This window comes from Astyanax mexicanus, chromosome 22 (assembly GCF_023375975.1).
Source record: "Astyanax mexicanus isolate ESR-SI-001 chromosome 22, AstMex3_surface, whole genome shotgun sequence".
Classification (NCBI taxonomy): Eukaryota; Metazoa; Chordata; class Actinopteri; order Characiformes; family Acestrorhamphidae; genus Astyanax; species Astyanax mexicanus.
Genome location: NC_064429.1, coordinates 2,335,497 through 2,349,359, shown reverse-complemented (window position 1 = coordinate 2,349,359; position 13,863 = coordinate 2,335,497). Strand labels below are relative to the sequence as shown.

Sequence of the window (13,863 nt, the reverse complement as noted above, 5' to 3'; positions counted from 1 at the left end):
GGAAATTTAATTTTAAGTATGAATAATAAAAGTAAAAAATAATATAAAATAAACAATACAGTAAAATTTGCCCAAACTTGCAGAGGTGATAGCCTAGGATGGACTCTTTCAAATGGTAGTGGACCTGTTTTGGCAATATGGGGAAATCACAAGAAATTTAATTTTAAACATGCATACAAATTATTTTAATTAATATAAAATAAACAGTACAGTGAAATTTGCCCAAACTTGCAGAAGTCTAGCCTAGGACAGACTCTTTCTAACGGTCATGGACCTGTTTTGACATTATGGGAAAATCATGAGAAATTAATTTTAAGCATAAAAAAAATAAATAAATTAATTAATATAAAATAAACAAAACAGTGAAATGTGCCCAAACGTGCAGGAGTCATAGCCTAGGACAGACTCTTTCAAATAGCAGTGGACCTATTTTGGCATTATGGGAAAATCATGAAAATTTTAATTTTAAACAGAAATAAAAAAAATAATAATAATATAAAATAAACAATAGAGTGAAATCTGCCCAAACTTGCAGAAGTCTAGCCTAGGACAGACTATTTCTAACGGTCATGGACCTGTTTTGGCATTATGGGAAAATCATGAGAAATTAATTTTAAGCATAAATAAAAAATAAAATAAAAAATAATATAAAATAAACAATACAGTGAAATTTGCCCAAACTTGCAGAGGTGATAGCATATGTTGTACTCTTTCAAGTGGTAGTGGAACTGTTTTGGCATTAGGGGAAAATCATGAGAAATTTAATTTTAAGCATAAATAAAAAATAAAATAAAATAATATAAAATAAACAATACAGTGAAAATTGCCCAAACGTGCAGGAGTCATAGCCTATGTTGTACTCTTTCAAATGGTAGTGGAACTGTTTTGGCACCAATCACGTCTATAGATAGCCTGCTTTGCACCTGCACGCAATTTAGTTCATTAGTCCATATTAAAACCAAAGAATCGTCTATTAGAGTTCTTCGTTAAAACCACCAGTCTCAGTTTAAGTCCATCACCTAAAAGCTTCACTTGAGAAAAAAATAAAAACGTTTTTAGTTGCCACCTTCACCACTGACTATTGTCACCCCGTGACATAAGACGAATAAATGACAGTACATTTTCTTTCATTATTTATTATCAACATTTATTACAATGCACAACTCCTTATATACAAACACATAATACTGTGTTTGGCATCAAATTACACCTCGTGTTGCACATGAATAATTAATGGAAATAACAAATCATAGAAATTAAATAATAGTCAGTAAAACAGTTTACCCTGACCGTTTTAATAATATAAACAAACAAACAAACAAAAACATTCTTTTTGTGAAATAACAGATGTTTGGTGTGGCCTATGACTTGGATGCATGCAAATCATTTTTGTACTCCATCACATTAGTGACAAATGGAGCTTGCAAAATTCTGTATATAAACATAAAAAAAATGTGTATAAGGAAATGTAACTTTTCTATGGGTATGGCTAATGACTTAACATGTTCGGGTACACCCTCCAAGCAACTAGACTAATAATTTCACAAGCGGTGTAGCACCATGACAAACCCCACAGCCTGGCCAAAAAAAGTCACGACTAGCTTCCAATAAAAAAAAAAAAATTAAATAAAAAAATAAAGGTGGCAGAACTTTATAAATCCAGTCGACACATCTGGTGTGGCATTGTGTCAATACTCAAATCATGCTTGTCCAAATGTTGGCGCTTGTAAAATCCCATCCATCATGTGCTGTTGAAGACCTTGTACGAAGAGTGGAGCGGCAGGCTGAGAACATGTGTTTGTCTCTGGGAATATACGGTTCCCTCATGGAGGAATTTAATTTGTGGTTGTACTCCAAATCCAAGGGGATGAACTCTTGAGGCTCCTGAGGCAAACTCTAAAACATTCTCCATTGTGAGTGGACTGCACTCTCCAACTGTAACAAAAAGCTTTTTAAAAAAGCGGTGAGAAACAGTAAATTGGGCCCCTTAAAATTACACATTGACTTGCAGCGCTGTAGCTACAACTCCAAGAAAATGGAGCCTTCTGAAGTGAGGAGAAAAATGACTTCAGGTGAGCTAAATTTGACCCAATGTGAAGGAAAGTCAGAGGTTAGTTGTTGATAGTAACAATGCAGATTTCGCTCATTCAAACGGCCCGAAAGTGTTTTTAAAAAGCTCCATTTTAACGCTCTACTTAATAAAAAATGTCGGGTTTAAATCGGGTTCGGGCTCATGGTAACAGTATATGGGTCGGGTCGGGCTCTTAACCTCTACTTAAAATACAGTACATTACCAAAAGTACTCGCTAACTTGCTGCCTTTACTGCCATCCCATTCCTGACCCATAGGGTTCAAAATTATATCTGTCCACCTTTTGCAGCTATTACAGCTTCAACTCATCTGGGAAGGCTGTCCACAAGGTTGAGGAGTGCGTTTATACGAGTTTTTGACCATTCTTCCAAAAGTGCATTGATGACATCACACACTGATGTTGGTTGAGAAGGCCTGCCTCAGTCTCTGCTCAAATTCATCCCAAAGGTGTTCTATTGGGTTCAGGTTAGGATTCAGTGTGTTAGGACTGTGCAGTTCATCCATATCATACTCTGTCACCCATGTCTTTAAGGACCTTGCTAGGTGCACTGGTGCACAGTCATGTTGGAAGAGGAAGGGGCGTGCTCCAAACTGTTCCCACAGCTTTGAGAGCATGGAATTGTCCAAAATGTTTCCAAGGTTGTAGGAACAATTTGGAGCATGCCCCTTCCTCTTCCAACATGACTGTGCACCAGCGAGGTAGTGAGGCAAGTAAGTGAATACATGCAATTATAAACAGCATACCTTCAGTGTCAATCATCCAGTCACGCCAGTAGCATATAGTCGTGTTTTCCTTTTTTCTGTCGTTGCTGCGCTGCACAGAGAAGTCGACTTTAAACAAGCTGGAGAGGTCCTTTGCCAGTAGTGGAGGGTCGTCAGCAACAAACATGCTGTAGAAAACATCAGGATTGTCTCGCAGTTCATCCAGTAGCCCAAGGGTTTTTAACCCGTCCCGAAACCTATAAAAACATGTGACAATGAGTGTTTTATATTGTGTTTTCATGCAAATCAACGTATGTTTGATTGGATGTGACCAAACTACCATGCCATGTCAAACCATACCACAATGATTACAGAAAACTTGCAGTTCATTTCTCATATGAAAAAGGTGGCAGTGCTGGTTAACCACTTGTGATTATTAGGTACTTATAGAACTCAAGATATGTATACCATTTAAACAATTCTCTCAAATGGTGTTTGAGTCCATGTATTAACTGTAGCCTTTGTACATAAAACACAACCCAAACAATCACGCATCAAACTATTTTAGGATTAACTATAGTTGATTTAGATGTTGTAAGAAACCTCCATCTTTGCTTGGAATTACATTGAAAATTAATGCGGGTCACTTTTGCTTATTTACTCAGGACAGGATGTTTTTTCCCTTCCGAGAAGGTAGCGAACGGGTTAAGTGCTTTAACCAATCAAAACTCAGCATGGCAGAAATGCATTGTGAAAAAAAGACACCTGCTCTGGCATATCTGCAATATATTTACGACCATTGACCATTGACCGACTTATAGACAATGAGAAGAGGTATAAATGAGAAAAGTGAAAGACTTATTTACTGGTCCAGGGCAGTCGCCAATCTCCCGTTGAGGAAGTATTCTGCAGCTGACTGGACAAGGGCGTCCCTCTGCTCTATGCTGGACACGTATTTCAAGGAACCTAAAATCCTCATGCTGTCAGCTGCCTCTCCAATTGCAAAGTTCGCTTCTTGCACAGTCGCTGCTTGCTGTATCTAAAAAAAAAAGAAGACAGGAAGAGAAATAAACACAAAGAAAGAGTAAAAGATAGTAAATCCAAATTGGCTTGTAAGTCTGGCCCTCGTCAGACCTGGGTGTGTGCGTGTGTGTTTCCACTTGCATCTGAACACGTTTGAAGAAATAGAACGCTAACTACAAACAGGGCAGTGTCACAGTAATGTCCATTCAATTATTTAACACATTTCTTCTACTTGCCTTAATTAGCTGTTCCCTGAAAGTGTGGTCACCAACTTCATCCACAGTGGCCGGGGTTGTTTGTTTCCCACATATTTGGAGGAACAGCCTTTCAGAAAAGAAGTGTGGGCCAACTCCTCCGTGGATCACACAGACCGCAACCATTTTTCCCACCCACATGTACAGTTTATTCTGCAGAGCTATAATTAAGACAAAACGGAAAAATAATGCTCTGCTGCATGAGGGTTCATAAAGATATTAAGTTGAAATTACTGTCTATTTACACCCATCATAATATTTTTTTTACAACCAGAACGACTGCTTCTTTATTCAACATTAGCAATAATATAACGCATTATAATAACAGTTCTCACAATTTCATTAAGTAAGTATAACTTAAATTCAATACCGGACACAGTAGAACAGCGTACTTGTGGGGGGGAGTGTGAGAGAGAAACCTGCAGTGCTAGTGCAAAACAATCCTACTTGTGTGAAATCAACCTGTTCATTTAGGATGCTACACTGATTGTGAAACCAATTTGCCTTGTTGTGAAAATTTACAAGCAGAAGGTAGAAATTTGAGGTAATAACTAGGACACACCTTAAAAATAGTTATTCTAACCAAAAATGTATAATTCAAGGCAAAACAGTCAGTCAGTCCTGAAAATAACAGGTTGAATCCTGCCCACCTGAAAAAACAAGACAAGTAGGATATATCATCTTTAAATTGGTTTACAAATCTCTAAAATCATGGCAGGTGAATGAGGACAATCCTGAGAATTTTAGCTTCCCTACCTTGAGTATCAAGGGACAACTGTCGCTCTCCCTCACGTCCCTCAAAAATATTAGAGTCGTGGATAGCCTTCCTCAACAGCCTTAAATACTCTCTTGTTGGGCCGCCATCATCAATCGCACCTTCAGCACTGTTTATCTTCACCAACAAACACAACATCCAACTTCGCTTCTGGGTCGAAGAGCCGATGCTTGAATGCCCGCAGGCTACACATTAAAACACTATTTCTGCAAACATTGATTTGGTTACTTGTTGGGCAGGTGTCATCAACTCTGGTGGCCAACTTTTTTGAGTATGGTCTGCAGATCAATCCTGCAACAAAAGAAGTTAACACATTTTATTAATAGGCACTATATATGTTTAAACAACTTATTATACACACACACACACAACAGGATACAGAAAATAGTATGCACAAAAAAGGTTAAACATACTCATCCACAGGTCCTTGAAGGTGAGTTGGTGAGGCTGTTTCGTCTTCATCAAGAACAATAATTGGGTCCTCGGCAGATGATGTCTGTAATGATGGTTCATCGCAAAGATTTAGAAATTCTTGCGATTGTGGAAACAGAGGGAGTGGTGGCTCTGCCAGTGGTGCTTGGCTGGACAGCTCTGACCGTGGTGAGCGGGCGGGCAGTTCTGACAGCGGTGAGTGGACGGACATCAGTGACGGTGGTGGCTGACCATGAGATGTATGGTGTACGACATTTTGTTGATTTGAGAGAATTTCCTGAAGACAAAAATGCACAAAACATTAGCCTGCAAAAACCGACACACTCTGTTTTCAATTGAGACAAAATTGAATGCAACACGTGTTCACCTGTACGTCCAAATTTGAAAGCCAAAGCACATACAAAGTTGAGGATGCCGTTATGCCATGATCTATTATTGACCCGGTGGAACGGCTCTCAATAGATTTTGATGATATGGGGTCCTGCACCACAAAAATCTCACTGGCAATATCATCTTGTCCCACAAAGTCAAACAACATCTAAAAAGATGTGAAACAGATACATGTGTCAACCAACCTGTCCAATCTGTCACTAAACCACTGACAACACACTTGATATTCTTTCATGCTGAACACACATTACCTGAACTGGCTCTGACAAGATGAATTTCTTCATATGGATGTGTCCATCGGGATATTTAAATTTGAGCAATGTGCCATCGGAGGGTTCCTCATATGCATACACTCGCTGACGTCTTGCCTCAATAATGTGAAATGTGATTTCGCTCATTAGAAGTTACACATACACACAAACACACACAGCGGGTTCAAACTAACAGTTCACAACAGTTCGTAACAGTTCATAACAGTTCACCTTTTGATGTCTTTCCTCACAGGCCTGATAGGCTCGTTCCTTCAACTCCTATTACAAGAACACAATTAAAACATGTATGCATTCTGTAGGAGAATGTCAGTTGTACGAATGGAAAAAAATGAATCATTACCTTCTCCTGATCCATCAACAAACTTGCAAGATATTCCTCATCTTGCTGGGCACGTACTTGTCTCCATTCTTGAAGAGCCTGTAGCAATACATAAAAAATGGCATTTCTCACAAACATCTAATGATACACAGAAATTGTTCACAAAATTAATAAATACCTTTATCATTTCAAAATTGGCTACCTGATTTGTAACCTGAGCTTCAGTACTCTCATCCAATGGCACGGTCTCCTGTTGTTGCTGCTAAAACATCACAGAAAAATAAAAAAATAAAACCTAGGAAATAAATAAATATCTTAATACACATTAGGAAGAGGCAATAAAATCAAGATTCCTAATAGTCCTGAGAGGTGTTTTCTGACTCTTACAATGGTGAAGATTTTAAAGATTTAACAAATCAAAACATGGAAACACTCTCCTGCAAAATGAACATTTTCATAACTTGGTAAGATTAGTTACTGCTCCACATACCCAAACTGTATGCATACAATCAGAGACAGAGTTACATCACAAATAGTGCAACACAATAACGGTGTGATGATAGGGTAGTATATGGTGGACAGAATGTCAAAAACATGAGTTTGGGTTAATAGTTTACAGTACCTCACTCTCTTGACTCCAGGTTCAATGGTAACGCTTTCTTTTACAGTACCCTAAGTTCTAGGTATTAACTAGGTAATAGTGAGGTACAAACTCGGAAGTACTAAGTAATTATTTTTGGTAACAAGATGGTAAGTACCAGGAAAGTCTTGCCCAATTACATTGAAATGTCTAGGTATTAATCAGGTAATAGTGAGGTACAAACTCGGAAGTACTAAGTAATTATTTTTGGTAACAAGATGGTAAGTACCAGGAAAGTCTTGCCTAATTACACTGAAATGGAACTAGGTAATAAAAAGGTACATGGGTGGTACAAACTCCAAAGTACTAGGTAATTATGTTGGTTAACAAGATGGTAAGAACAAGGACAGTTCAATTTAATTACACTGAAATATCTCGCAGGTTCTAGGTATTAACCAGGTAAGTGTGAGGTACAAGCCTCAGTAACATGATGATAAGTACCAATATAGTCTCCTTACCCTGACATACCTCACAGGTTCTAGGTAATAACCAGGTAAGTGTGAGGTACTTACCCCAGTAACATGATGATAAGTACCAATACAGTTTCCTTACCCTGACATACCTCACATGTTCTAGACAATAACCAGGTAAGTGTGAGGTACTTACCCCAGTAATATGATGATAAGTACCAATACTGTTCATTTTAATCAGTCTCTATTTATTTGATTTAAAAATAAAAGGACAATACCTGATAACAGAGAACAAATAGCTTATTTCTCTTTACTGAGTTCTTACCATGTAGTTCAACAAACAACCCTCTGTAGAACATCCTTCTGTAAGTACCATGTAACACACTGTGTAACTAACAGAACGTTCTGCTTAATAAAGGAGTAAAGGGACTGTAAAAGAAAGCAGAGCTTATTTCTCTGGTTTTACTGAGTTCTTACCATGTAGTTCAACAAATAGCCCTCTGTAGAACATCCTTCTGTAAGTACCATGTAAAACACTGTGTAACTAACAGAACTTTCTGCTTAATAAAGGAGTAAAAGGACTGTAAAAGAAAGCAGAGCTTATTTCTCTGGTTTTACTGAGTTCTTACCATGTAGGTCAACAAATAAGCACTTCAAAAAGAACAACATACAACTTCGAAACAAAACAGAATTTCTCACAATGGTGAAACGGTTTACTGTTTATTATTTATCTCTTTTTTGACACAACCAAGCATGCATGACTGAACTTACATATATATACAATGAGAAAAGCTGAGGACAGCTTTCATTGGGGTAAGCAGCTTGCGGGCAGGAGCTTGCCTTCGCCCCCTTGACCCTTCCAAGCCACTTTAAATTTTCTATTTCTCTGATCTTACTATGTATAGGTACATGTTTGAGTAAAATGAACACTGTTATTTTATTCTATAAACTACTGACAATATTTCTCCCAAATACTAAATACAAATATTGTAATTTAGAGCAGAAAATGAGAAATGGTCAAAATAATGAAAAAGATGCTTTAGTGCTTTCAGATCTCAAATAATGCAAACAAAAGCAGTTCATATTAATTTAGAAACAACTATAATAATGTTTTAAGAGTTCAGAAACCAATATTTGGTGGTTTTAATAACCCTGATTTTTAATCAGTTTTATTTCATGCGTCTTGGCATCATGCTCTCTCTCCTCCACCAGTCTTTCACACTGCTTTTGGATGATCTAACTCCGTCACTCCTGGTGCGACAATTCAAGCACTTGTGATTATCCATTTTCCTCTTGATTACATTCTAGTGGTTTTTGAAGTGGTATGTTAATTTATATATATTTAACATGTAAGACCTTATTCTACAAATTATGTTTAAAAAGGGGGTAAATACACATATTCTTATGGTATACTTTTTCACCCTTAAACCTTGTGACATGCTCTAATATCTTTAAACAAACGGCCAAGTATTCCATTCCTGTGCTGTCTTCCTAGCCAAGAATTCCACTCTATAAACCTTAAATTCATTTTTAGGGATTTCTCAGTCAGGTTACCTCTGTACCTATAGATGTCTTCTTTATAATTTCGCCAGGCTCTTTCAATATGCTGGGTATGAGCTCCATTCCCAGGATGTACAAAATGTTGCTGGTGATTGACTTGATAGTGGATATAGCCATGCTGAGCCAATGTGTTGTATGCACCCCAGGAGTAACTAATTACATGAGATCCAGGTCTAACATACTTCCTTATAATTGGCAACAAACACCTCCTGGAACGATTTTTCACAAGTTTTAAAATGGGGCGCCTTCTTGAATGCTTCACCTCCAGCATGCCAAAAACCCATGAGCTCCTACGCCATGTAGGCCCTCGCCTCCCACGTCCATACTAAAAAACAAACAAACATTAGTCAGCAGTCGATTGTGCACAAGCAGACATATATAAAGTACTAGAGACCCATGCTTGAGTAAAAGTACAAGTACAAGTGTCTTGAGTAGAAGTGTTCTTTAAGAACTATACGTACTAAAGTAGTCAACATTTTTTGTACTTAAGTACTGCAAGTAGTTCATTCTAAAATGTTCGACTCAAATACTGAAAGTAAAGTACAAGTATTGGGAATGAACAGGATAGAGTTCATGTACACGGAATGTTCCATTAACTCTCTAAACAAATCTGCCAATAGAGAAGCTAAACACAACTGACAACAAGAAATTTGGATATTTTAACCAAATCAGCATAAAAAAGGTGACTAGTTGGTTTATCACTGTTGTAAAATAAACTAAAGAAGTCAAAGGCCAGATACAAGTGTTTCTTATGTAAAAACAAATGATTAGCACCTTAAAACACTGAGCTTAACTCTTTATAAACAAAAACATGTTGAAAATGTTCCTTTCTCATTTAATTTGTCTACACCCATTGCCTGCATAAGCCAATAAAAAAAATAGGCAGTAAAACGAGTGAATCAGAAGACACATGCGCACTCTCTCTCACACACACACACGCGGGTGCGCACTTACAACCACACGCACACACACGCGCACCTACACACACCAACATAATACTCCAGTAGATACAGATACAGCATTTTAGTACTTAAGTACAGTAGTGAAGTAAAAATAATACTCCAGTAGATACAGATACAGTATTTTAGTACTTAAGTACAGTAGTGTAGTAAAAATAATACTCCAGTAGATACAGATACAGTATTTTAGTACTTAAGTACAGTAGTATAGTAAAAATAATAGTCCAGTAGAGTACAGTGGTGAAGTAGTTCTACTTCATTACTATGCATCTCTGTGCACATGTTATTAAACAAAAAATTCAACAAGAATTCAAAATAACTCACCTTTCTTTTGTGTCTGAATTTGCTTTCATCAATTGCAACAAAAGCTCTCCTCCCTCCAACTTTCATTTTCCTTCTTCTCTCATATCGCCTTATTGCTCGTCCACACACTTTCCGCAGATGTGTAGTCACCCTGGTCAAGGACTTGCTGCTCCCACATACACCATCTTCTATCATATCCACATGTCTCTTCCTTAAACCCTGAGCCAGACTAAAAATAAAGAATGGGACACTCAGGACAGTAAAAAAACAAAAGGTATAAGATGGGATGAACTAAAGAGGGTTTTCATAGTCTCCTCATATCTACCACAATTTCCGGGCTATTGAACGCACCTGAATGTAAGCCACACCCACTAGAAACTTATTTGTACATATACAGGCCACATTTGACTATAAGCCACTGTTGTCCATGTTATATAACATGATATAGTTACAGAAACTTTTAATTAACCCTTTGGTGTGCAAGATATGCACACCCCCTCTAATACGCAACATGGGTCAAAAATTACCCGCATTCACTTTCCATGTAAATTCATGTATGGCTGAGGGTTTCTATGATATATCTTAGCAATAAATTAATTCAGAAATTCAGAATTTATAGTATTCCTCAATTAACTTGTTTTTGGTCATCATACATTGTTATTTTATTTTTACCTTTCTTACTTTTTGAACAAAATCAATTTTTGTTTCACTATACCCCTCTAATGCACACATGGGTCAAAAATGACCTGCATTCATTTTCTATGTAAATTCATATATGGCTGGGTTTTCTTTATGATATATCTTAGCAATAAATTAATTAACTCATTCAGAATTTAAGGTATTTGTCAGGGTGCGTGAAGGAGGGACGAGGAGAGCGGATGCAAATGCGAGAGATTTTATTAAACAAGAGACAGGCACAGAAAAGGTAAATAAACACAGAAACACGAGAACAGACAGGGACCACGTGACAGAACCCTCCCCTTAACGCGCAACTCCTGGGGCGCGAAAAAACAAACCCCCAGGAGCCGGTCAGGAGAGGGTGGAAACCAAAAACAAAACAAAACACAAGACTAGAACAAAGGACACCTGAGAGGAGACTGAGCAGAGAACGGGGACTGGACATTACTGGGCAAAGGGACCGGGATGAAAACAGTAAGAGGGACAGAAACAAACACGGTGGAACAGAAAAACCACCAGGGACAGAGACTGGAACATAGACAGAGACAGGAACCATGACAGGAAGAGACAGGGGCACGAAAAACATAGATGGGTACCCAGGGCTGGAAAAAGTCTGTGGGGCTAGCCTGGGTACACCACAGGGGGCAAAGTCAGGGGGCCTCAGAGCAGGCCTGGAAAGGCGGGGCCTGGGAGTGGGCGTGGCGGCGGGAGCCACGGGCACAGGAATAGACGCGGTGACCGCTGGTCCGCTGGTGAAGTCCGGCGCGGAGGGCGCTGGCCCGGCGGTGAAGTCCGGCGCGGAGGGCGCTGGCCCGGCGGTGAAGTCCGGCGCGGAGGGCGCTGGCCCGGCGGTGAAGTCCGGCGCGGAGAGCGCTGGCCCGCCGGTGAAGTCCGGCGCGGAGAGCGCTGGCCCGCCGGTGAAGTCCGGCGCGGAGAGCGCTGGCCCGCCGGTGAAGTCCGGCGCGGGGAGCGCTGGTCCACCGGTGAAGTCCGGCTCGGAGAGCGCTGGGTCGCCGCTGAAGTCCGGCTCGGAGAGCGCTGGGTCGCCGCTGAAGTCCGGCTCGGAGAGCGCTGGGTCGCCGCTGAAGTCCGGCTCGGAGAGCGCTGGGTCGCCGCTGAAGTCCGGCTCGGAGAGCGCTGGGTCGCCGCTGAAGTCCGGCTGGGAGAGCGCTGGGTCGCCGGTGAAGTCCGGCTCAGAGAGCGCTGGGTCGCCGGTGAAGATCGGCTCAGAGAGCGCTGGGTCGCCGGTGAAGATCGGCTCAGAGGGCGCTGGGCCGCCGGTGAAGATCGGCTCAGAGGGCGTTGGGTCGCCGGTGAAGATCGGCTCAGAGGGCGCTGGGTCGCCGGTGAAGATCGGCTCAGAGGGCGCTGGGTCGCCGGTGAAGACCGGCTCAGAGGGAGCTGGGTCGCCGGTGAAGATCGGCTCAGGACCGCTCAGGAACCAGGGCGGACAAAGGCATGCGGGAGGCAGAACTGCCCCTGGAGGCAACGGCCGACGGGCTGGTGTAGGGAGGTAATCTCCCTCCTCCTCCTCCGAGCTGGACGCAGGTGTGAGGAAGTCTACATAGTCCCAGAAATAAGACTCCTCACAACCTGCGTCCCTGCCAACACGGTGCGCCCCCCCAAAAAGTGCTCCCCCCTTGAGAGGATCCTCCTCTGGCGAGCGGGAGCGCTGAGAACGCCGCTGCCGTCTTTTCCTCCTCCGGCGCCGGCTAGCTGAGGAGTTAGGAGAAGGCTGCTCCTCCAGCACGCCGCGAGAAAGGGAGGTGCGGCGGATCGCCAATCTGGAACCCAGGTAGACGCCACTCGCTGCATCCATTGTTTGGTCGGTTCTTCTGTCACGGTGCGTGAAGGAGGGACGAGGAGAGCGGATGCAAATGCGAGAGATTTTATTAAACAATAAACAAAAGACAAAAATAAACAAATAAACTGAAACTAAACTGAAAACAAGAAACACGGGACACAGAGACGCAACCATAACAGGCTAACAAAGCACAAGAACCGACACGAGGGAAAGGGAGCACGGACTATAAATAGTGTAACACACACACGGGAAACAAGAAAACACCTGGGGCTAAGGGGCGGAGTAACAAATGAACACAGGTGAGAACAAGAAACACTGAGGAACACGGATCACGTGGGAGACACACTCACAGTCACAAGCAGAGACAGGCACAGAAAAGGTAAATAAACACAGAAACACGAGAACAGACAGGGACCACGTGACAGTATTCCTCATTTAACTTGTTTTTGATCATTATACATCCATATTTAATTTTTTACCTTTTGTGCTTTTTGAATAAAATACATTTATATGGAACTCTCTCTCTAATGCACACATTAAAAATGTTAATTCATGTATGGCTGAGTGTTTCTTTAGCACAAAACTTTGTTTTTTTTCCTTTATGAAGAAGTTTTTGTATTTCTACATCATTTCTACATTGGGTGTCTATTTAGGAACGTGGATAACTTAAAAAAATCCATATTGTGATACGGTTTTTGTGATACCTAGCAACCACCTAGCAACACTTTAGCAACCACCACGGACACCATAGCAATTCCTTAGCAACCACCTAGCAACCACTTAGCAACCCCTTAGCAACCACCTTGTAACACCTTAGCAACCACCTAGCAACCAGTGTTGGGAGTAACGGCGTTAAAACTAACGGCGTTACTAACGCCGTTACTTTTTTTCAGTAACGAGTAATCTAACTAATTACTATGACTGTAACTATAACGCCGTTACCATTTCCGACACCCCGTTACTGCACGTTACTTTAGCAGCTCTATGAACTTTTATTTCGCTTTGCCCTGGTTAACCCCTCCTCTGTCCGGTGAACTTGAGCTTCTGGCCGCTGTGCCTGTGGTTTGGCGTGGTGAAGTGAGGCACAATTGTGACGATTTGCGTGCTCTAATCAATTCAGTGATTGCCGTGGACAACCCAAGTTCCGAATTAAGGACGTTAAGCTCTTTTTAGCTGCTCCGGTTTTTGTGGTGCTGCTGCTTTCTATTTTAGAGCTTAGATTCTCTGCCCGAATCCCACCTGACCTGAGGA

The 13,863-nt window shown here is 40.9% G+C and overlaps 1 protein-coding gene across 3 annotated transcripts; it reads right to left on the bottom strand.

Annotated features, from left to right (window-relative positions):
- Positions 1 to 882: 882 nt before the first annotated feature.
- LOC103026600 (G2/M phase-specific E3 ubiquitin-protein ligase-like) lies at positions 883 to 10,358 on the bottom strand. 3 transcript variants are annotated; one of them, XM_049470767.1, is made up of 12 exons: positions 10,152 to 10,358; positions 9,051 to 9,193; positions 6,461 to 6,520; positions 6,280 to 6,357; positions 5,919 to 6,197; positions 5,645 to 5,815; positions 5,259 to 5,554; positions 4,827 to 5,136; positions 4,053 to 4,231; positions 3,660 to 3,832; positions 2,836 to 3,050; positions 883 to 2,543 (listed from the first exon to the last, which is right to left on the bottom strand). In XM_049470767.1, exons 8-12 carry the CDS (start codon positions 4,981 to 4,983, stop codon positions 2,479 to 2,481), a joined length of 789 nt encoding a protein of 262 aa, XP_049326724.1. In that variant the 5' UTR covers positions 4,984 to 5,136; positions 5,259 to 5,554; positions 5,645 to 5,815; positions 5,919 to 6,197; positions 6,280 to 6,357; positions 6,461 to 6,520; positions 9,051 to 9,193; positions 10,152 to 10,358; the 3' UTR covers positions 883 to 2,478. The 3 variants fall into 3 exon arrangements, with proteins under 3 accessions (XP_049326724.1, XP_049326725.1, XP_049326726.1); XM_049470768.1 differs by having other exon boundaries at positions 9,131 to 9,193; XM_049470769.1 differs by lacking the exon at positions 10,152 to 10,358 and having other exon boundaries at positions 9,051 to 10,028.
- Positions 10,359 to 13,863: the final 3,505 nt, after the last annotated feature.